At 53.0% G+C, this 23,557-nt stretch overlaps 1 protein-coding gene across 23 annotated transcripts in view; it reads left to right on the plus strand.

The window, feature by feature from the left end:
• The window catches only part of Cacna1g (calcium voltage-gated channel subunit alpha1 G), a 63,501-nt gene that overhangs the window by 2,031 nt on the left and 37,913 nt on the right, over nt 1-23,557 (plus strand). For 15 of the 23 annotated variants that reach the window (XM_020156267.2, XM_074046020.1, XM_074046019.1 and 12 more), the window contains exons 2-9: nt 6,215-6,326; nt 6,785-6,918; nt 7,296-7,393; nt 9,394-9,553; nt 9,939-10,239; nt 10,406-10,498; nt 12,633-13,416; nt 15,201-15,577. In XM_020156267.2, the coding sequence (XP_020011856.2) occupies nt 6,215-6,326; nt 6,785-6,918; nt 7,296-7,393; nt 9,394-9,553; nt 9,939-10,239; nt 10,406-10,498; nt 12,633-13,416; nt 15,201-15,577 (2,059 nt within the window). Of the gene's footprint in view, nt 1-5,237; nt 6,327-6,784; nt 6,919-7,295; nt 7,394-9,393; nt 9,554-9,938; nt 10,240-10,405; nt 10,499-12,632; nt 13,417-15,200; nt 15,578-23,557 lie in introns of those variants that run through there. The other 8 variants (XM_074046015.1, XM_074046018.1, XM_074046012.1 and 5 more) reach the window with 7 other exon arrangements.

Here is a 23,557-nt window from a genome sequence, read left to right on the forward strand (position 1 = left end):
CAGCATCTTTCTGTTCCTTCCTGCCAGCTCAGAGATTCTCTGGGACTCAGGCTGGGAGACCCCAGGTCTCCCTTGTAGACCCTGAGAGCCCAGATGGGACTATGCTTTAGGGAAGGGGGGGGGTGGGAAGCTTGGTGCCGCCCTCACTCTCTGCAGTTCTGCTGCCTCTAGTGCGCAAAGCAGGATGTGAGCTTGGGTCCCCCCCACCCCCCATGCTCTACTGTGTGGGTCTTTGGGAAGCTCCCCTCATCACACCCTCTCCCCACCCCCTGTCACTTTTCTTTCTCTCTGAGCTGCAGAAAGAGAGAGGTGGGGGCTTCTGAGGTCCTGCCAAATATAAGCCTGTTTTGAACTATGAGCCCCCATCCCCAGGTTCCTTTCTCTGTGGCAAGAGATGGAGATAGGAGAAGAAAGTCACTGAGAAGGGTGAGCTCTGGGTATCCCTCCTCTTCTCCCCTAACCACCCAGTCCCGCCCATTCCCAGTAAATGGGAAAACCTGACAGTCCCTGTCTCTTCTTTTCAAGGGTCCCAGGGGAGGCCTGGAGATCTTGTCTCCTTCCTCCCTCCCCACATCCTCAAAAAACAGACCTTTGGCTTGTATTTCTTCTCACCTGCCCTGTCTCCAGGTATAGTGGAGGGCCTGGTGATAGACACACCTTCCTGGCAGGGCAGGGTTGGAATGAGGAAAGAGAGGTGAGAGACCAGTGTTCATCTGGAGGGTAGGGAAGCAGGCTTACTCTAGGGAGTGTACTTGGATGTGGGGTACCAGCATCTCTGGGTCTGGACTAGCAGCTGAGCCTGGGTTGGTTGAGGGTGGGTTGAGAGCAATTTCTTGGCAAGGGAGCATGCCCCTCACTGCTCCCATCCTACCCAAGTGCCAGGGGAACCTGAACTTATGTTGTCACTGCCAGATGGACTTGGGACTGCCTCTTGGCCTGGCATCAGTCTTCCCCTTTCTTTTTTCTTGGTATATGTGAAGCCCTCCTTGGCTCCAGGAGGTTCCCCCTGCACCTCTGAGTCTGAGGGACATAGGACACTCCCCACCCCAACTAACCAAAGCTAGTTAGCCTTTTTTTTTTTTTTTTTTTGTCAGTATTGGGGTTTGAACTTAGGGCCTCACACTTGCTAGGCAGGCACTCTACCCCTTGAGCCATGCTGCCAGCCTTGGTTTGTGTTGGGTGTTTTTGAGATAGGTTTGTGTTGGGTATTTGCCTGGGTTGGTCTCAAACCTCTATCCTCCCAGCCTCCCAGCCTCCCAAGTAGTTAGAATTACTAGCGTGAGCCACGGGCGCCCAGCTCCATTATCTTCTTCTTCTTCTTTTTCTTTTTTTTGTGGTACTGGGGTTTGAACTCAGAGCCTCGCGCTTGCTAGGCAGGCACTTGAGCTACTCCACCAGTCCCTTACCCTTTTCTTGACACTTTCTTGGCTCCTTCCGCTCTTAGCCTTCTTAAGAGATCATGTCTCCTAGAGAGGAGATGTAGATGCAGGTAGGAAATTGTGTGTGTGTTGGAGACAGTGGAAGGTCAGCAAAAAGAAGAGGGACACAGAGGTGTGTGTCAGGGTATTGGGGAGAGCAGGGGTACTGACTCCTTCAGCTCAGAGCCAGAAAGGCCCCCGCCTCCCAGGTTAGAGGGGAGTGTTGGCCTTTCCAGCGTGTTTCTTCAAGTGTGAGGGCGTGCGTTTCCCCTCCCGGGAAGGAGATCCTGAGCATTCCCTCTCCGGCTGTTGTGTCACATCTGGAAGTTTGTGTAGGAGTTTCTCCAAGCTCAGAGCCCAGCACAGCTTTTTCTCATTTGGAAATCACAGGCTGGCATTTGGGATGCCGAGAAAGGGGGAGTGGGAGGGGGACCAGAGGGGGAGAGGGGAGCCTGCCAGAAGTGGGGGGAGGAGAACAGGGAGGCCTGAGCGGCAGGAGCCCTAATGGCTTCCAGAAGTGAATGTGTGTGTGATTGTGCGTCACTGTGTGTGTCTGAGTGTGTGCCTCTAGAAGGAAGGGGGCCTCAGGAATTTCTGGAGTCTTCCTTGCCATTGTCCCAGTACCCCAAGTCTGCCTCTTCCCCTTACCTACTGAGCATTCTCCATTTGATCCTCAGAGGAAGTAGGGCAGGAGAGGGGCTTGTTCTTGTCTCCTCATCAATTCTCTCCTCTGGTTTCCAAGCCCTAGGCTCTCCAGAGAGGATCCTGGGGAGAACAGCTGGGGCCCTGGTTTTGAACAGAATTGGGGGGCAGAGTGTCCCTTGGCACTGTCTCTGTCCCAGGTCGCCCTTCCCTTTGGGTCACACACACTCCTTCCCACCCACTCTGTTCCACCACACTGATGGGGGACTCCCTATCATCCCTAGTGCCAGTTGGAGCCATTCCTGGGATTACCCTCTCCATCTGACCCCCCCAACACCCTTTGCCTGCTCCCATCCCGGCTCTCACCCCGCCCTGACTGCCTCAGCCAGGATGGCGACAGACACACTGCTCACACACGCAGACATGCGCGCTCACGGTTGTGCGCGTGTGTGTGCATGCGCACACGCGAGCGCGCGCGCACACACACACACACACACACACACACAGAGTCACAGACATTTGAATCAGATTTCTGGCCTATTTTCCCTCCCAAAGATTCCAGCGTCTGTCTCTCTTGTGTCTCTGTGTCTCATGTCTCTGTCTCTGGGTGGGGCCGGTTGCCTTTCTGCCGACTTCAATTTTCGGTTCAGCTGGAAACCTCTCTCCCAACACACCCACACACTGAGCTGGGGTCGTACAGGGAAACAGGCTTTCAGGAGGGGCCTCAGCTGAGGGAATCCCCCTTTCCACCTTCCCATGCAAGCCACCAAGCTGAGCTCCTGGATCCCCCTCTACCCTAGGGAGTACTGGATCTGGTAGACACCAGCCTGTCTGTGGGATGGGTGAGGCAAGGACCTGCCCCCTCTTCCCCAACTCTTACTAGAAGGCCAGGATTCCTGGGTTTAGGCCCATTTCCTCCTCAGTGTTCCTCAGTCTCAGATTTCCAGACTGCTGGGAGGGAATGAGGCAGCTGGAGGGCCTGCTTGCCTTCTCAATTCATGCCTGGAGCCCCATGGCCTTGGAGGCATCCCAGTCTGCCTTCCTCACTCATACAGCTTGCAGGCTAGGCAAGGGCTCTATCTAGGTAGAGCCCCACTGAGAGGACTCATTTGTGGATATAACACGCTCTACTTCTCTCTTCCAGGAGGAAGAGAAGGAGGAGGGATGGAAGTGGGGTTCCTCTTCTCCCATTTTTCTCCCTGCTTTTGATGGTGGGTTGTGGGGAAAAGAAAGATCCTCCCCTTTTCTGCCCCCGCCCTTTGGGATCTACTCCAGCCCCGGCAGTCACCATAGCAACAGTAGACATGTGACTGCACAGGTCTCTCATAGTCACTATGGCAACCAGTGTCCCCCGTTCCCTTGGTTACCATGGGGATCTGTCACATGGTTCCCCCCAACCTGATAACCTGTGGGTCTCCCTGCTTCCCCTTTCTCTCAGGAGGAGGACAAGATAGCAGCCTGGGTAAGGGGAAAGCATGTGTGAGGGGGTCTCTTTAATTGCCATGGCAACAAATCCACACCACCTGGTGACACATCCCCCTGTTGTTATGGCAACAGAAGAACATCACATGGTGACATACTGCCTTGTTCCCAAGGAAATGAGCCCCACCCTGAGAAGGGTGAAAGACCTCCCCATTAGTTATTCAGATTGTCCCCAATTTGCCTGTGCCTTGATCTCTTCCATGTCCATTTATGCTCACCTGCAGTGAAGTAGGGGGGTGTAGGTAGAGCCAGACAGGATGTACCTGGGAGTAGGCTGAGTTGCCAAGGGCTCTTGTGAAGAGATTTCTGTGGTTAAGATCTAGATGTGGGGTTATTGAAGGCAGATTCTGGCTGTAAGAGGCCCCAGTCTGAGCCTATGTGAGATAGGGACAGAAAGAGGGGCAGCTCCTGGGAGAGCAACTCTGCCTCTCCCCCCAGTTCATCATTATTTAGGGAAACAGTGCAGGGAAACATGAATGGGGAAACACATCTGGTTTTTAAACAGGCAGACTAATTGATTGACTGATTCATTCATTCATTCTCCCCATGCATTGATCATCTGCTATGTGCTAGGCACTACGCTAAGCTCAGCAAGGAAGACAGTCAAGTACCCAGATGACTTAAAGTGGTAGAGTCATTGCTATTAGAGGGGTCCAAACAGATTTTCCTGGAGCCCCTCTCCTTAAACCCTCCTCTATGTAGAGAAATTTGCTTATATGGGCCCTTCCTCCCCCTCAGAGGAGAGGAGGGGGTTAGCTTGGGGAAAGCAGACAAATTCTTGAGGGTAATTGTGTCCTTTCCTTTCCAAGAGATGGCTTCCTCCCTGTCCCCCTCTTTCCAGAGTGACCCCTGGCTGACCTCCATTCTAAGGAGAGCTCCACTGGACTCTGGCTCCACTCAGGAAAACAGTACTATGGAAACAGCACTCTTTTTATTTCTCCCCTCCATCAACTTACCCCAAAAAACTAGAATTTTTAAAATTCTCCTTGTAAGGGAATAGAGGATAGGGGCATTGCAGTATCTTGGGACTTTTACAGTACCAGGAGCAGGTGGTAGACAGAGATGTGCATCCAAGGGAAAAGAGCTTGGGTGACAGAGGCCAGGGTAGGAGGGCTTTGAGGTGGTTGAGGTAGTTGAGGGAGTCATCAGTCTCGGGAGAGAGTGTGATCTATGATTAAGGATAAAGATGGGGTATGGCTAACACCAATTTGGAGGAAGGTTCTTGGGGCCCTGGACATTCCTGCTGGTATCTTCATGCCTGGCTAAAGCTCACTCATTCCAGAAGTAGGGTTAAGACAGGAAGAATCCCTGTGTTCTGGGCTCTTCTGAGTCTGGCTTGGTAGGGCAGGCACCAGGGCTGCCATGATACCCTGCATTTTTTTCCTGTAGGCAGTCTCCTCCTCCCAAGCCCCTGCTTATCTCTAGCCTCTTTGCCACCTTCATATTTGCCTTGAGAAAATTAAGCTGGCTGGGCACTGGTGGCTCATGCCTGTAATCCTAGCTAATAAGGAGGCAGAGATCAGGAGGATCTCAGTTCGAAGCTAGCCCGGACAAATAGTTCACGAAACCCTATCTTTAAAAAAAAAAAATCACAAAAAAGGGCTGGTGGAGTGGCTCAAGGTGTAAGCCCTGAGTTCAAACTCCAGTCCACAAAATAATAATAATAATAAAGTAAATTGGTCATTTATCTGTGATTCTGGGGTCTAGAACCTTCTAGTGTCCAGAGGCCATCTTATACATTCTCTTGCCTATGGACTGGAAGCAAAGTCTCTCAACCTACCAGGTGGAAAGGCAGAAGGCAGGGTCTTCCCTTGCTACTTGGGTCAGAGATGGAAGGCACAAGAACGTACGGTGGTTGTGTGTGGCCACGTGTGCTGCGTATTGTCTTCTCTGCATAGCCTGGAGCTTGTGCCTGGTAGTGCAGTGGAGCCACAGCATTGAAATGTATGGATGTGTCTAGAGGCTGTCTGAAGACTTGGAGAGGTCAGAGGGCTGATAGTAGGAGAGAGACCCTTGGGCCCCAGTGCTGAGGCTGTGGACCCTTAGGTTTGCCTGGTACCAGGACAGAGATGATAGGCCCTTCCCTGCCTGCCTGAGCAACTGTGGTGTGCAGAGGATGGCAGCGTAGATGAGGAGCTTGAAAACCTCAGCCTTGTCCTGGCTTCTTGAGTGACTTTGGCACATGATTTTGACTCTCTGGGCCTCAGTTTCCTCGGGTTCTGGGGAATAAAATGATTTACCCTGGATGCTTCATGGGGCTGTTGTGAGCGTCAACTGTGGCATTGTGTGAAAGTGGGTGGTAAACTGTAAGGCAGGCATAATCCGACTGTAGGTTTGTGTAACACATTCACATACATTATCTCACTTGCTTCTCACATCTACCCTGTGAGCTGGGGAGAAGAGGAGGAGATTCAGCAGCAAACTCATGGTGTCTGGCATTTCCACAAGCACGATTGATTCTATTCCCCAAATGACTTGTGCAAATAGTCAGGGTATTTATGGCTTTTCCTACCTTACAGAGGATGAAGCTAGGTCTAGAGAGGTGAGATGACCAAGGTGGGCCAGGGCCCTCCCATCACACCTGGTTGTGTCTCAAACACCTGGGGTTGAGAGGTAGACGCATGGGTGACACCTTCAGCTCTAGCCCTGGCTATTTCCTTGACACCTGGTACTTGGTTTGAGCGCATCAGCATGTTGGTCATTCTTCTCAACTGTGTGACCCTGGGCATGTTCCGGCCATGTGAGGACATTGCCTGTGACTCCCAGCGCTGCCGGATCCTGCAGGTGAGTGTGAATATTGAGGGAAGATGATAGAGTTCCTAATTTTTTCTTACTTTTTTGTCAGTACTGGTATTTGAATTCAGGGCCTTGCACTTGCCAGGCAAATGCTCTACCACTTGAGCCATGCCCCCAACCCTTTTTGCTTTAAGGGACCAGATTCAGACTGAGCAACTCCTACCTATGCCTCCTGCATAGCTAGAATTACAGGTGTGAACCACCACTCCAGCTTGTTTATTGAGATGGGTGTCACTAACCTTTTGCCCAGGCTGGCCTTGAACCACAGTCCTCCCAAGTAGCTGGGATTACAGATATGTGACACCCCACCCACCCCAGAGCTCCTGATCTTAATGTCCTGGACCCCTGCTCTGCAAAATGCTCTCACCCAACTAGTGGAAGCTGGGTGGAGGTGGGCGTGTCTCCCACCCCTTCTCAGTTTCAGCAGCTTCTTGTCCCTACGTCAGGCCTTTGATGACTTCATCTTTGCCTTCTTCGCCGTGGAAATGGTGGTGAAGATGGTGGCCTTGGGTATCTTCGGAAAGAAGTGTTACCTGGGAGACACTTGGAACCGGCTTGACTTTTTCATTGTTATTGCGGGGTGAGGGCCTGGGCTGGGGGTGAGAGAGTAGTGTATCAGATCAGTACCTTCTCCAGGGCCCTGACCCCCACTCCAACCAAGTCATAGTTCTGCTTCCTCCCTGGCTGTCCATGTGGCTGAGGCTATCTGCCTGCAGCATGCTGGCTTGTCTTTCTCTGAATCCCATGGTCTTCCTCCTGGTCTTGCTCTTTTCTCTGTGGAGGGCAGCCTTTTTTTTTGGGGGGGGGTGGTCCTGTCCAAAAAAGAACTGATGTTCAGTGTCCCTTGGTGGAGGAGAGGGAGGAGTACAAGGTTGTCCTGCTGCTTTACAGCAGGATTCCTCATTAGCCTCTTTTGACATCATGGTGGCCTCAGACTCAAAGGGCCCCTCCCCACAGGATGCTGGAGTATTCGCTGGACCTGCAGAACGTCAGCTTCTCAGCTGTCAGGACAGTCCGTGTGCTGCGACCGCTCAGGGCCATTAACCGGGTGCCCAGTGAGTGACCCTTTGGCCCTCAGCCCCTGGACAGAGAGCCCCAAGAGGAAATGTGACAATCTCAGCCCCCCACCCTTGGCCCACTGTGTCACCACCTGACTACTCAAGGCCACAGCAAAGAAGGGCTCAGAGGGGATTCAAATGGCACTGGGAGAGTTACCTCAGGAGACCCCCCTCATTTTAGCCTGGTTCATCTGAGATGACCTTTTCCAGGGGAATAAGGGTGGGCGAGGATGGGTGGACAAGCTGTCAGGCCAGCAGGAGGGGATGCAGAGTGCTAATGGTCTTTGTCTGGCCATAACAGCTTCTTACACAGCCTGGTTCTCATTGGTGAGGCCACACTGGTCACACTAAACATGACTGCTCTTGAAATAAGGCCACTCCACAACTCACCTTCCTGCTGTGACTGCATCCCCTTCCCCCTTTCCACACTCTTCCAGCTCATTGCAGCGATTGCTGACTGCCGGGACCATTATCTAAATTAAACTGCATTGGTTTCTGGAGCCAGCAAAGGTTTGGCAGCTCTAGCTCCCTCAACGTCCTGCCCCCTCCCTTTACTTAGGCCCCCTTTGCAACTCCTCAACCTACGCAAGCTGCAGATGGTCCCTGCTGCAGCCCCAGGAGTGGGGTTTGAGGGAGCATGTTTCTGAGGCTTTGTACCCAACTGTGTGTCTGATACAGCAGCACCCCTGTGTGTGTGTGTGTGTGTGTGTGTGTGTGTGAGAGAGAGAGAGAGAGAGAGAGAGAGAGAGAGAGAGAGAGAGAGAGAGAGATGCGGCTACCTCTGGGAGGGCAGAGCTGCTGTATTCTGGGGTGCTGGGGTGAGCTGGTGTTAATAGGAGCTCCAGAAGAGGGGCGTGTCTAGCCTCCTCTCCCTCCCCAGGTGACAGCAGGCAGATTGATAGACCTCTGTCTAACCACCAGTGTAATTCCCTTAATGCACACCCTGAGGAATTGATCTCAGTTGGAGCCCAGAGGAGTTAAGAGGGATGGGAGGAGTGAAGGGGGAGAAGACAGGGCTGGCAGGGGCAGGGTGGCTGCAGTCACCATGAGGGTTAATTAGCTGCTGCTGCTTAGAAGGTTTATCCTGGAGGAGGCAGGGGCCATAGGGGCACCTTTTTGACTTTTGACTTTAGGGGTCAAAACCAGCCACTAGATAACCAGTCTGCTTGATAAGGGCTTGGCAATGGCTGGGTGGCCTAGGGGCTGTTTCAGGCCATTCGGGCTGTTGGGTCCTAGACCTGGAGTGAGGAAAGGGGCAGGATCCCTAACAGGGCTTTTTGGGAGGGGGTTGCAGTGGCTTTGTCCATGGAGGGGCTGTTAATTGATGAACCCCTGAGAAGACAGTACTACATCTCTTCAGGGAACAGACTCAGGGACTCTCCCTCGGTGGGGAGAGAGGCTCAGAAACTGAGTGAAGAGCAGGGGATCTTGGTCCCTGCTGAGGCGATAGCTCTTAAAGAGATTCCTGCCTGCTAATGATCCTGAGGGAGTTTTTTTCCTCAGTTTCCCCATGACCCAAGTGGCAATCAGGTCAGGTGACTATGTCTAGTGAGAGAAGAAAGTAAGTAGGAGGTGTGTGTGTGTGTGTGTGCATGCCTGTGCCTTGGGGAGCAGGATTTGGAAGCACAAAGCCTAAATTTAAGTCCTGGAGCCTACATTTAGCAGCTCTGATACTGAGCAAGTCACGGCACTTCTGTCAGCCTCATACTTCACATCTGTAAATTGGGGGTGATATCGTCTACCCCATGGTAATCCTGGGACAGTGAGGTGTTTGGGGGACCACAAATATCCTGGCTTTTTGGTGGCATTGTGCACAGATTAATAGTTGGGCCAAGGGGGCTAGAGGCTGTCTGGCACATTAGAGTTGTCCCCTCCAGCTTGAACCAGGCCACTTCAGAGTGCCCAGTGGGCCCCCTCTTGGGAGCGCTTCCAGGCTCTCATGGCAGCCAGCCTAGCTCGGCCAGCCCAACAGCCCCAGCATGGCTTCTGCCCCACAGGCATGCGCATCCTCGTCACATTGCTGCTGGACACCTTGCCCATGCTGGGCAACGTCCTGCTGCTCTGCTTCTTCGTCTTCTTCATCTTCGGCATCGTTGGTGTCCAGCTGTGGGCAGGGCTGCTTCGGAACCGATGCTTCCTCCCTGAGAATTTCAGCCTGTGAGTGGTGGACAGGATGAAGGGGAGGGTAACCTGGGAGTGACTGTGGCGCTGGCACCTCCCCAAGTCCCTGGCTTCTTGTTGCCATTGACATACCAGTTTTCAAATCTGAGACACATTTGACAGTGTCTCCAGAGATCCTAATGTGCATAAAGTTTGGAAACCATTGCCCTAGGATGTGGCTTTGGAGTCCCCAACTCAGCCCTCATACTCCTAGTGCTCCCCACCCATGCCCACAAACTTGACCTTGCCCAGTCTCTCACCCTCAGATTTGGTCTGCCCACCTGTGTGCCTCGATGCACCCATGCTAGCTCTCCCTTCCTGGGACTCTCCGTGGAGAACTCTTCTCCCTAGCCTCATCCCTGTCACCCTCCCCACTCCTCAGCCCACTGAGCGTGGACCTGGAACGCTACTATCAGACAGAGAATGAGGATGAGAGCCCCTTCATCTGCTCCCAGCCACGAGAGAATGGCATGCGGTCCTGCAGGAGCGTGCCCACGCTGCGTGGGGAAGGTGGTGGTGGCCCACCCTGTGGTCTGGACTACGAGGCCTACAATAGCTCCAGCAACACCACTTGTGTCAACTGGAACCAGTACTACACCAACTGCTCTGCAGGCGAGCACAACCCCTTCAAGGGCGCAATCAACTTCGACAACATCGGCTATGCCTGGATCGCCATCTTCCAGGTGGGGCTGTCTGGACCCTGAGATAGTCTCCAGAAAACCATCCCCAGGATACAGGGGAGCCTAGGCATGCTCATTCTTGGGGTTGAGGTGGAGGTGCGGGACTTGGAGGAACCTGGAGGAGGCTTTAACGGATCTAGAGTCAGCTTGTCCCTCTCAACCTCCCTAGGTCATTACGCTGGAGGGCTGGGTCGACATCATGTACTTTGTGATGGACGCTCATTCCTTCTACAACTTCATCTACTTCATTCTCCTCATCATCGTGAGTGCCTTCCGGACCCAGTAGGGAGGGGGGATCCTGGGGACACAAGTAGGGACAGTCAAGAGAAGGGAAAGTTTGCTCTGTCTGAAATTCTTAGCTCTCATTATAAGTCCCATAGAGAGGGTGTCTGTCGTGGTGGGAAAGACCCCATATAAAGAGTCAGGAAGAACCCAAGGTCGAGGCCTGACTCTACCACTTACCACTATAAGGACCTTGGGCAAATCATTCCCCACGAGGCTCCTAGCCCCTCTCTGGGCCTTCATTGATAGAGTAAATGGTTCTCAACCCAGGATGGAACCACCACCCTAAGGACATTTGGAATTTGCGAAGCATGGTTTTATTTTTTGCAAGGTCGAAGGGAGCACTGTTGGCATTTTGTTGGGGGAGGGGAAAGATGCTACACATCCTGAAATGTTTGCAAACAAAATATTGTTCCACCCCAAATTCCTATCAGTGTTGATCAGCTCAGAAATTCTAAGGCTTTACAGAGAGAAAAAACAGGCAAAAGCAGCAATATTTAGTAGTTTTAATCACTACAATTCATAGTTTATAATTTCATGGCTACTACTTATAGCTAATATTTTTTGAACGATTACTATGTGCCAGCCCCTCCTCTTGGCACTTCCTATGTTCTGGGCATTAAATCCTCACCATGATCTTGTTACCATCTTCATTTAACTGACATTCCTCATTTCTCTGACCTCCCCATGTGCTTTGCCTAAGCTGTGGATTAATCTTGCTTGGTGGCGCATCACTGCTGATGTGTGCTATAACATCTGCTGCCTGCTTGACTCTCACAGGCTTCTGAGAGGTAGCCACTGCAAGGATGGTAGTCTCCAACTCCTAAATGAGAACTTGGAGCCCCAGAGGATTGGTCCCTGGGCCAAGATCACATAGGAAGTCAAGGGCTGGAGCTGAGAAGTCATCCCAGGATACCAAGTCCAAGTGTAGCTCTTTTTCCATGTCATCTAACAGGCCAATAAACCGAGCCAGATGAAGGGACAGATATTGAGAGAGAGAGATTAAGAAAGAGATTAAGATCTACTCAGGACCTGGGACAAGTGCCAGAGAGGTGGAGACAGTGTGAGCTAGCTGTTGGTGAGAAGGAGACAGAGGGTAGGCCCTGAGAATGGCCTCCTGCTGCCATAATTTTCCCTGGTGGGCAAGAGTGGCCAGGCTTGGGATGAAGCCTGGCTATGGTCTGTTCCCATAGTTGACCATCACCTCAGGGAACAAGGTGAGTGTTTCAGGGAAGCTAGTCTTCTCAAGATTGTTGCTCACCTCAGGCTTGGTTGGGGAAGGTGAACAGATATCGATAAGGGGCCTAATTTCCACCTTTCCACACACCTCCGGAAAATTCTTCCCAAACAGCTCTCTGAAATCACACTAGTAAAGTTCATTATCATAATTACTAGAACACAATTTAGAAAAAAAAATCTGCTTTGTCACCATAAATATTCATTTCCATCATTCAGGATTGTTGTCCAAGCAATGGCTGGCACAAAGTGCTGGGGAAACTGAGGTATGGAAAGGGGACTTGGGGAGTATGAGCAAGTCAGAGTGGCAGTTTGGCTAGTCTGTAGGGTCCCCATTTTCAGATGAGAATGTTGAGGCCTCATGGTTAAGGGTCTCACCCAAGGTTATGAAGCTAGTGTTGGGACTAAAAGCCAGTGTGTTGAGAACCAATTTCAAAGGCTCGGTGCAGTTTTAAAGCCCCATGTCACCAGTGTTGCATTCATTTCTACAGCATTCTCTACTTCTTATAGGAACTGGGAGAGGTGGTTAGGGTCTCCATGGGTGCATGTTTAGGGATAGGGAATTGGGAGGTAACCTTGTAGGACACCATCATAATCAATAGCAACACCTTGGAATTTCACAGAGCTTGGTTCCAGTGTTAACCTTGCTCTACATTAGCTGAGTGATCTTGGGCAAATTCCTTGATCTCTCTGAGCCTCAGTTTCCTCACTGCTGGGATGGCAATGATAATAGTAACCTTTCCTGAGACCATTTTGAAAATAAATGAGATAATGTTGGAAAAATCATTAGCCTGTTTCCTAGCATGCAGGAAGTTCTCTGTGGCATTGCAATTCGCTTTTCTTCAGGACATTTCTTTTTCCCGTCCCCACCCCTACAGGTGGGCTCCTTCTTCATGATCAACCTGTGCCTGGTGGTGATTGCCACACAGTTTTCTGAGACCAAGCAGCGAGAAAGCCAGCTGATGCGGGAGCAGCGTGTGCGATTCCTGTCCAATGCCAGCACTCTGGCTAGCTTCTCCGAGCCGGGCAGCTGCTATGAGGAACTACTAAAATACCTTGTGTACATTCTTCGGAAGACAGCCCGCAGGCTGGCCCAGGTCTCTCGGGCTGCAGGTGTGCGGGCTGGGTTGCTTAGTAGTCCAGCAGCCCTCGGAGGCCAGGAGCCCCAGCCCAGTGGCAGCTGCTCTCGCTCACACCATCGCCTGTCTGTCCACCACCTGGTACACCATCACCACCACCATCACCACCACTACCACCTGGGCAATGGGACACTCAGGGCCCCCAGAGCCAGCCCGGAGATCCAGGACAAGGATGCTAACGGGTCCCGCCGGCTCATGCTGCCACCACCGTCAACACCCACCCTCTCTGGGGGTCCTTCTGGGGGTACAGAGTCTGTGCACAGCTTCTACCATGCTGACTGCCACTTGGAGCCAGTCTGCTGCCCAGCGCCCCGTCCGAGGTCCCCATCTGAGGCATCAGGCAGGACTGTGGGTAGTGGGAAGGTGTACCCCACTGTGCACACCAGCCCTCCACCAGAGATGCTGAAGGAGAAGGCACTAGTTGAGGTGGCCCCCAGCTCTGGGCCCCCCACCCTCACCAGCCTCAACATCCCATCCAGACCCTACAGCTCCATGCACAAACTGCTAGAGACACAAAGTACAGGTGAGGTGTACTGGTGGCCCTCAGCTGGGGTCTGGTTGGTGTCTCAAAGAGAGCTAGGGGTGTGTAGTCAGAGGACCTAAGGCTCAGACTTCCATTCTGCCTTTTGTAGCTGGCACTTTCAACCAGTCACGCCACTTCTTTGAGCCCTGATTTTCTCATCTGATAAAATGAGAATCATAATTTCTACATTGTAACTGTCATGTAATGTGTACCCGTTATGTGCTTGGCTCTCTGCTGTTAGATAATACCTAACTGCTGTTGCCTAATGATGTGCCTGTCACAAGCATTGCAGGCCAAATTCCCTGGGGTCCTGTGACCAGCTCAGGTGAGGAGCTTGCCTAGTGTCCCCATTGTACACACTAGAAAGAGGAGGTCTGGAGGGGTGACCTGACTTACTGAGTTTGTGAGAGTGGCCTCAGGGCCATCAGACTCTGAAATCCACTCTGTACTCCTTGATGCAAGGCTCAGAGAGGAAATGGTGTGTGACTGTGACAACATGGTGCCCCCCCATCAAGGTGACTGTTACAAACTGGGTCCCCTTCCCTCCTTACAGAGAGACCAGGGGCCAGAGCAGCAAGTGCCCAGAGCCTCTGGTTCAATGAGTGAAACACCCATGTCATGGGGAGCTGGTGGGTGAGTTCCCCAGACAAGGGGTGACCTAATTAGCAGACACAGCCAAGGAACTATGTTCTAGGAAGGATGTAGCACACAGGAAACAGTGGGATGTTTGTGAGGATGTGCCACAAGAATGTGGTCTGGGACTAGAAGGTGTTATCAGAACACAAAGCAGAAGGTTCTTATGCCAGCTCTTCCACTGCCCTGCCAGAGGACGCAGGCCAGTCGTGCTTCTTCTTCCTCCTGTGTGAAAGGCAGGTCTGGGCCCAGCATTACCGTCAGTGGGTGCTTACTGACATCCTCCAGGTACAGAAGCAGTCAGGAGGGGGATTGGTCGCTTTGTGTCTACTGAGGGCCAGGCTCTGAGCCAGATGCCTCCTCATACATGCTTTACCTGGGTGGCCTCTGAGGTTCTTTTCAGCTCTTGTAGTCTGTGAGGATTGAAATGAACATTGATGTCTCCAGACAGGCCACTGCGTGTGTGCACAAGCATGTTTGGTATGCATATGCATGTCTGTGCATGAAGGAAGTGTCCAGTGTGTGTATGTGTGCATGTGAATGCATGTGCCTGGTGTCCATGTCTGATGCACATGCACAGGTGTGGTGCTCTTTCCTGGTGTATATGTGTGCACACATGTGTGTGGATCTGACATTTGTGTTTTGGGTGATGTGAATGTGTTTTGGTACACGTGTGTTTGGTGTGTGTATGTGCACACATTCTGTGACATGCAAATAGTGTGTGAATACTGTATGTGTGTGGACATGAGTGTGTGCCTATAGCATATGTGTGTGTATGCATGTCTGGCTTGTGGGGGCGGGGGACAAGTGCATACATGTGTGGGTCAAGGATCCATTGCAAAATCCTACTCAGAGCCATGTTGACACAGTCCTGGCTTCCCTGAGGAAGAGACATGGTCTAGGCTCCTGGCTGAAGGCTCCTAGGACATAGGGGGCTGTACAGGACCTCAGAGGGCATGGAGGCCATCTCTCTGCCTGAACCATAGGACACTCAGCAGTGACCATCAGTGGGGTGCTATTGACATTTGGGACATTTTGTTGTTCTGGAGCACCCCTGACCACTAAGTGCCTAGCACCCCCATCATTGTAACCACCCTGGGGAGCCCCATATGAGAGCCCCAGAGCCTCTGACCCCCACTTTCCTGTTACAGGTGCCTGCCACAGCTCCTGCAAGATCTCTAGCCCTTGCTCCAAGGCAGACAGTGGAGCCTGTGGTCCAGACAACTGTCCATACTGTGCCCGGATTGGGGCGGGGGAGCTGGAGCCCGCTGACCGTGAGCTTCCCGACTCAGACAGCGAAGCCGTTTATGAATTCATGCAGGATGCTCACCGCAGTGACCTCCGGGACCCCCAGAGCCGGCAGCGGCGGACCCTGGGCCCAGACACAGAGCCCAACTCTGTGCTGGCGTTCTGGAGGCTGATTTGTGACACCTTCCGGAAGATTGTGGACAGCAAGTACTTTGGCCGGGGAATCATGATCGCCATCCTAGTCAATACTCTTAGCATGGGCATCGAGTACCACGAGCAGGTAGGGATGCAGGCCAGGCTGGCTCTTGTCCTGGGCTGTTCCCTCTCCATGCTGAAGGCTGGGAGGAGCGGGGGAGGGGAGACGCCGCAGTGTGGGTGCATCTCTGAAGGGTGACTACATGAATGCTGGACAGTTTCTGAGTATAGAGGTTGTCCCAGGTTTGGGCAGGCATGTTCTGTCTGGAAAGGCTTCTCAGAGGAGGCGGGCTTCATGTGGAAAGGATTTGGGTCTTTGGAGAAGTCACAGGAGGCAAGGGAGTTATTGGAGCTTCCCAGCATTTGCTGGCTCAGTAAATAGAGGAATAGGAGGACCGTGCAGGTGGGAGTGAGGGGTACAGGGAATGAGTGGCTGTGCCTGGGAAAATGTTGGGGTCCAGGAGGAAGGTGGTCTTAGCCTGGCCTGGAGTCTTGCTGTGGACCAGGATGGTTCTGGGAGGACGAGAGTTCCCAGCATGGTGAGGCAACTTGAAACCTGCCTATTTGAGGAGTCGTTCTAAGAAGCCGGGTGTTTAGTCAGGAGAAGAGGAGACTCAGCAGGGACAGCAAGCTGTCTTCAAATATTTGAAGGGCTGTCATGTGGAAGAGGGAGCAGGCTTGTTCTGTGGGGCTGGTGGCTGTGAGCTATGGAATCTGGGCTGAGGGGAGGAGACTGTTCCTCTCCAGCTGTACAGATAGAAAGCGTGGCCTGGGGGACCCCATTCACACACACACATGCACATACGCACACACGTACACACACACACACACACACACACACACACACACACGCATTCTGAGCTTCAAGCAGGTGCTGCAGCACAACCTCCTCACCTCTCTGCTCTTCTAAGTCCTGTGGCAGTGGGGAGAGGACTGGCCACCAGGACACTACCTTTCCTGGTTTGGAACTGAGAATGTGCACCCCCTACCTCCTCTTCAAGGGCAGAGGCATGGGTGGCCTGCACCAGCACACTAGGGGAGAGGCATCTCATCCAGGTGGGGCCTGGTGTGGTGGTGCAGGCACATGGGACAGAGGGAAGGGAAGGGACATCTGGGTTAAGGCTTGGGGGCTTAACCCCCAAAGTTAGGACTGGATCAGACAGTGAGATGCTTACCTTTCAAGGGGCTCTGAAGTCTCCACCCCTACCCTACTGACCTTGCTCCCTCAATGTTGTGAGCACTTGGCTCTTATCCCCAACTCCCCTGTCTGACCAGGCTACCCTATCATCATCACATTGCATTGATGCCCCTTCCACTTGCCTCAGTATCCCAGCACCAAGCAGCTGTGCCCTGTTTCTTCCCTATGGCAGCAAGGTGTGTTTGGGGGGTTGGGGGGACGTACCGGCTGCAGTGCCAGCAGGTGGGTGCGTATGGCATTGCAGTGGGAGTGTTGTGTCTGGGCTGCGTGGGGCGTGGGTGTGTGTGCACATGCCAGCTCTGCCAGTTCCCAGGGAGAGGTTTTCTACTCTGCCAGGCAGTGGGGGGGACAGGGGTGGTAACATTTTCTACTCCTGGGACCCAGGTGGTAGCAGCCCCTAACTCTCCAGGACCCTTGTTCCCCAACCCTGAACCATGACCTCCTTTGCCTCACTCAGAACTGGCTATGGTCAGGTGCCCCTCCCCCAGGGGGCACCTTCTTGTGCCCTCCCCTGACCTCCTGGGGGGGTGCACCCCAGAAGTCCCTGCCCAGCCAGATGCTGCTGTTGGAAGCTTTGATTGCACTGGGAAGAAGCTGAGTCACACAGAGGGCAGATGAAGCCACAGCAAGGGAGCTCTTAGTAAGATTTTGAGAAGGACACCCCTTTGTAAAGGAAATAAAAACCATCAGTTAGGGTGCCTCCAGCATCTCCTCGCCCAAGTTCCTGAGGAAAGGGGGTGGGGAGCACAGCACTAGCTCCTCCTGAGCCCTCAGTGACAGAGAGGCTTCACTCAGTGGTGGCAATGTCTGCTGTAGGGAGAAGTTTGTCCCAGTACCTGGTTGCTGAAGGCCCCATGGGGGTGAGTGGGAGTCCTCAGTAGGCTGGGCAGATGACTTACTGCTGCCCTGCAGGCTTGGAGCTGGGGGTGGGGTGAGGTGGGGTGGCGAGAAGCTGCTATGGCTCTGTGCTTGCAGGCACTGTGGCGTGAACGTCCTGCCATCTGGGTCCCTGAGCAGGCTGGAGGGGATGCCAAGGAAGGGAGTGAAGAGATGCGCAGGGCTGAGAGACAGGGACACAGAGAAGCTCAGAGGGTGAGATGGGGACCCAGGGGGAAGGAGGCAGAGAATGCAGACACACAGAGATTCAGGGGACAGAGATGGGGAGGGAGAGACAGAGATAGATGGAGGCCCAGAGACACAGGGAGAGACAGACAGAGAGCTGAAGACAGACTAAGACCCAGATGCAAATGAGGACAGAGTCAGGGCAGGGAGGGGGAGACACGGATTTCCTACTGCAGGAGAAGTGGAGCTGCATGGAGGAAGAGTTGAGGGTGCCAGGAGCTGATAAGGGAGGTCAGGAGCATTTGGCAGATGCTGATGGAGGCATGCAGGATGGAACCAGGAGGTCCTGATCTCCCTGAAGTGTTCTTAATGAAGCAATTGTGTCCATTGATCCTGTTATCGATCAGATTGGGAGCACTAGAGAGGGGGTTGGGTTGCTGTGCATCTGGAAAATGGAGTCCCATTCCTCTTTCTCTCTATAGGTCCTGTCCTCTCCTACCGTTAACTTGCTTTGCCACCCCCCCTTACCCCTGGCTTTCTCCATCCACCTCTTGCCTGAGGAAGAACCGTTTTGTCATACTCCAGCCTCCCCAAGGCTGGCCCTATCTCTCTATTCTTCCTGTTCCTCCATACCTTAATCACCAGTTGGCAGAGAACTGGCAGGAATGGTGTGCCCAGAGGAACTGGTGAGAGAGATAAGGACACAGGACACTGAGAGGGAACAAGAAAATGACTGAACTTAGGAAGTGTGTGAGCTGTTGTAAAATAAGCACATAAGTGTGGCCCAGACACCAGGGGGCAGTACATGGAGCCCAGAACTTGATGAATTGTCCATCTGTCCATCCATCCATCCACCCATCTCACACACATATCCCATGCATCAGAGTTGGGCCTAAGCAGTGGCATGCTGGTACATCTTTAATGTCCAGTCCTCAAAACAAACAAACCCTGATTTGTAGTTTTTGCCAATTTCCATAGTGTAAATTCTCCTACGTGGCCAATTTCAAGCTACCAGCATGTCACTGAATGTGGAGCTGGGAAGAGATGCAGTGTGAGCTGAGTTTCAAGGACAGGAGGATGGAGCCAGCAAGGGACACAGCAAGGGGGAGGGCCAGAGGCATTAGACACCTAAAGTGAGTGCAACAATTCAGAATGAGTGGGGCTCTGGGTGGGGGCTGGGACGGACAAGTGACAAGTGATGAGGCTGAAAAAACCCAGGGCCAGATCCTGAGGCATAGGAAGGAGTTTGGATTTTATCCTGATGGTGGTAGGTTCTCAACAAAAATTTAAACAGCTCAGTGATCCGATCAGGTTTGTGTTTCATCAAAAGTTCTCTAGAAGTCGTGGGCAGGGGGAGGGGTAATATAGAAGGGAGGGAGGAGAGACAGGAGGCAGGAGACCAAGGAGGAGGCTACCACAATTGTCCAGGCAGTTCATCTTTGTCCCTGGAGATAAAGAGGAGGAGCCTGGGGAGGAGTTGAGAAGTGGCTGAATCTGCAAGACCCAGCACCTGGTGGCTATTTGGGGGAGGGAGTAGCAAGAATGACTCTCAGGTTTTTTGCCTGGGGTAGGAGCACAGAACTTAAGCAGGTGTGGGCTTGGGGCCATCCTGGTACGTCTCTGAAAAGAAGTCCTGGAGCCTGTCTCCCACCTAGATCTTCAGTGGGGCCAGGCCCTTCTAGGAGGAGAGGAGGGTAGAGGGTAGGGTCTTGGGGACACTGATACTTCCAAATCATCCCCTTTCTGACCCTGAGTCACAGCAGGGGTGCAAATGCCAACTCCATGTTCTAGAAGCAAGATAACAGCACATGGGGCTGAGGGAGCAGAGGGAGAGGGGGAGGGTCCAAGGCAGATGGCTTTGTAGGCTAGGAGATGAAGGGCAGGGGACAATTCTGCTTGCCACTCAGTCTCTGGGCCCATCCTGTTACTCCAGATACATGTCCCGAGAGGGTTTCTATTTATAAGTGAGTGAGGCTGGCTGTTCCCAGTGAGGGAAGCTGAGGGTGGAGTGAGGGGGTCCAGGTGTGGGATATTTCAAATTTTTTGATTCTACTGGAAGTTGGGGAGCTCTCTCCCCCCAAACACATACATGCAACACAGACACCCCAGATGTGGCCTTTGAGGGCAAGGCTTTGTGGACACCTCCCATCTAAGCCTGTCTCTTGGCCTTGGAGTTGAGACTGGGGGGTCAATTCTTTGATAGTTCACCTGGTCCTACATTTTTCAAGAGGTCTTGGGTATGGAGATGTCTGATTAAGGGATGCTTGTGTCCTTTCAAGTGTCCTCTGGCTCTAAGCTCCCCCAACTCCACAAGAGGACCATGTCTTGAGCATAGCCTTCTAGAAGCGAGCACTAGAATGTCAGGGGCCCAAGTAATGTAGGTTCTAGTGGAAAAGCCATTCTGTCTCATGGACAATTCATGCCTAGTACCATAAGGGGAACCTCAGGGGACAAAGGAGAGGTGCTCACACCCAGGTGAGGGATTTAAAAGGGCTCTATGAAGGGGCCTGAAAGGATGAGTGGAATTGAGAACTGAAGGTAAGAGCAGCTAGGTTAGGTGGGATGAGGGGGCATTCTAGCAGTCTGGAATGCACCAGGTGGCATAGGGCTTGAGCTGTTCTAGCAGGAATGGTGTGGGGAGCGGTGGAGGGGTGACATGAGTCCAGCCCAAAAGTGTGGAAGAAAGCAAGAGCTCTGAGTAGGTGCAGGCTGGTGGGGAGAGGGGCCTAGAGGCCATTTCTGTCCTTCCAGTCAGAAGCAATGGGGGCTCCACATTTGTACAGTCTTGAGAAGGAGGGGTGGGCAGGACAGCAGTCCCACTGGCAGGGTCTGTGGCCTGGGAACCTGACTGTTCAGAGTGCAGGCATGAATCCCAGATAACCCTAGGGTTTTGAGACAGATTACTGAGAGATGGTGGAGCTAGGCAACAGGGAAAGGAGCAGGTTAATGAGGGGAAGCAAGGTAAGGGGTTTGTTTTGGATGTGCTCAGTTTGAGGTGGCCATGGGCCGTGCCAAGAAGGATATCAAGCAGGGCTGGATTTCTAGATGAGAAGCCAGGGGCTTGGAGAGACACTGGTTAGTGTCCTCAACACCCCAGTGACAGCTGGAGAGTTGTGAATCGGGACCATGATGAAGGGAGGGTTCCAAGGGGAGGGAAATGAGCCTAAACTGAACTCCAGGAGTGTTGGCCTGTGAGGAGAGAGGTGGCTGGAGAGGAGCCCCAAGAGAAGAGGCAAGGGTTGGGGGGCGCTGCCACACAGAGTTGGGGAGGCCAGGCACAGGATAGGTTCCAGCTGGATGGGCTGTTTCCAGGGTAGGCTCCAGGCAGGGCTGGTTCCAACTGGATGTTGCCAAGGCACCCACTAAGAGGAAGGCTGAGAAGAGGGTCCCTGGAGATACTGGTGCGGCAGAACCAGGGCTAAAGGGTGAATGGGCCTGGACTCTTGTAGAGTATTTCTGCTTTGGGGCAGAGGGGAAGGAGGATAGAGAAGTGAGGGACACAGGGGTAATTGATGTAAGGGACCCAGGACAGGGAATCAGATCCCAGTGCAGGTGGAGGAGAGAGGAAGGGAAATGAGGAGGATGGTCCCTGTGAAGCAGGGACCAGGGTGGGTGTGGGATGGTGTCCAGGGACACTGGTTCTCCACCTGGAAGGCAGCTCCAGGGGATGGAGATGGAATTCCACAAAGGGAGATGGAAGATGGTGCATAAGGGAAACTGAGCCCTGGGGCCACCCTGGCCTGTCCCATCAGCATGGCCTCATTTGTGACTCTGACTGGCACTGCTCAGGAGTTCTAAGGCTACAGCAGAGAGGCGTGGGTGTGGGGACTCACCTGGGTGAGGGTACTAGTTCAGCAGGAGACCTCTGATGTCTTCATCAAGAGGGGAACCTTTGGATGGTCCACTCTGGGCTCTAGGCCAAGGTTGTCCTGGTAGGTGAAGGGCAGAGTGAAGCTCCAGTGCTTTAAGTAGCAGGGGTCTGGGTTGACTGGAAGCTGAACCAATACCATGGCAATGCTGTGCCTTCCTGGTTTGTGTGTTTACTAGAGAGCCTCTGGGAGCCTGGGACTGGTGGCAAGGAGCTAAAATCCTCACCTTCCTCAGTTAGGAAATGCTGAGCATACAGGGATGTGCTCAGAGGCCGGATTTCTGCTAAGAGGGAAGGGCAAGGCTGTGATCGGTATAAGCCTGTGGGACCCTTCTGCTGCCTCATTGTCCCCAAGCTTCCTTGAAGGCTCATCTCCTGACTCAGCAGCCCCCATCCATCTCTGCAGCCTGCCTAGACCCCAGCTTCTGGGTGGGTGAGTGGGAGCAACAGACAGGACCATCAAAAGCAGAGGTAAGCCAGGTGTGGTAGTGCACATCTGTAATTCCAGCACTCAGGAGGCAGATTCAGGAGGATTGTGAATTCCAGGTCAGCCCAGACTACATGGTGAGACTATCTGACAAAAAGGAAGGAAATAAAAGAAAAAGAAAGAAGAGGTGAGGTGACCCAAGGAGTCCAAATTGGGGAGCAGAGATTTTAGGATCAGTGGAACAGACAGGAGCTGAGGAGATGAGGGCTGTGGGGAGGGCTTGGGGAGGGTTGGGGAGGGGCTTCTCCAAGCTTCCTTTCTGCTCTGGCTTGGCTTGTCCACTCCCTGGGAAAGGCATGCGCCTGTCTGTCAGAGCCAGCTCTCAGGCCTCCTGCCTGGACTGCTGCAGTATCCCCTAATTGGCCTGTCTCTCCCCTCCAAGCCATCCACATGCTGCCACGACTGCAGCCAGATTAATCTTCTTAATACACTGCTTTGCACATCTCCTCCCTCCCTCCAGAAGCCTCAATGGTGCATTGTGGGCAGAGGCAAATCCAGCCAGAGTCTGGAGTGGAAGCCATTCTGCCTGGGTCCTGGGAGCCTTGTAGCCTTATCCCCTACCTGCTCCTTCGGCCCACTGGACTCTTGGTCCTGAGAATTCTCCACTCATTCCTTCCTCTGTTCCTTTGCTGCTGCTGCCCCAGCCAGGGATGCCCTCCCTAGGTGTTCTCCTCTGGCCTCCTCTTCCCACTGACCCACTGGCCTCAGTTGGCTTTGAGCTCCATGGTGTTCCTGGTTTTTGCCCCTGCTGAGCTGCAGCTTGTAGATGTTCTGTCCTGCCATGTCCTGCCACATGTGAGGTTTGTTTTGACTGTCCTTGCCCATGGGGCCACCCTAGCTTGGTCTTGGGCCGCAAGTTTTCACAGGCTTCAACTCCTCTGTTCTTCAGAGCAGCCTAATCTTGAGGTAGTATTACTCTGGTTAACTGAGGAGGTCACTGGGGATCTGAGACATCGGGAATTGCCCAAGCTCACACAGGTAGAAAGTCTCAGTTGCTGCCTTCAGGGTCAATCCCACCTTTTTATCATGAATGTTCTTTACATAGAGGGCAGATGCTACACATTTGGGGGAGTCCTGGACCTGGGAATTATCCAGCAGCTCACCTGCGACCACAGTTGCTGCAAAGTGACAGCTTGGAGGAAGGTGAAGAGAGGAGAGATGGGGAGGGGAAGGTTTTAAGTGAGCATCACCACAGAGCAGGAGCCTGGAGCCTCAGGTGTAGAGCCCAGGCTGCCTAGGCTCCACTCACAGAAGTCTCCACTGGGCTCTGACATCTGTGAACGGCAGGAAGGATGCAGCTGAGACCTGAGAAAGGATTTCTGCAGCCAGGAGTCAGTGAACCTTCCTGAATGTCCTTGTGTGCATTCTGTGTGGGCTTTCTCTGGGTGTATGGTGGTGGCATTATGGAAATATCCCAAAGTAAGAGGTAAAGGACAGTGCAAGAGGCCAG

This window comes from Castor canadensis, chromosome 11 (genome assembly GCF_047511655.1).
Source record: "Castor canadensis chromosome 11, mCasCan1.hap1v2, whole genome shotgun sequence".
NCBI lineage: Eukaryota > Metazoa > Chordata > Mammalia > Rodentia > Castoridae > Castor > Castor canadensis.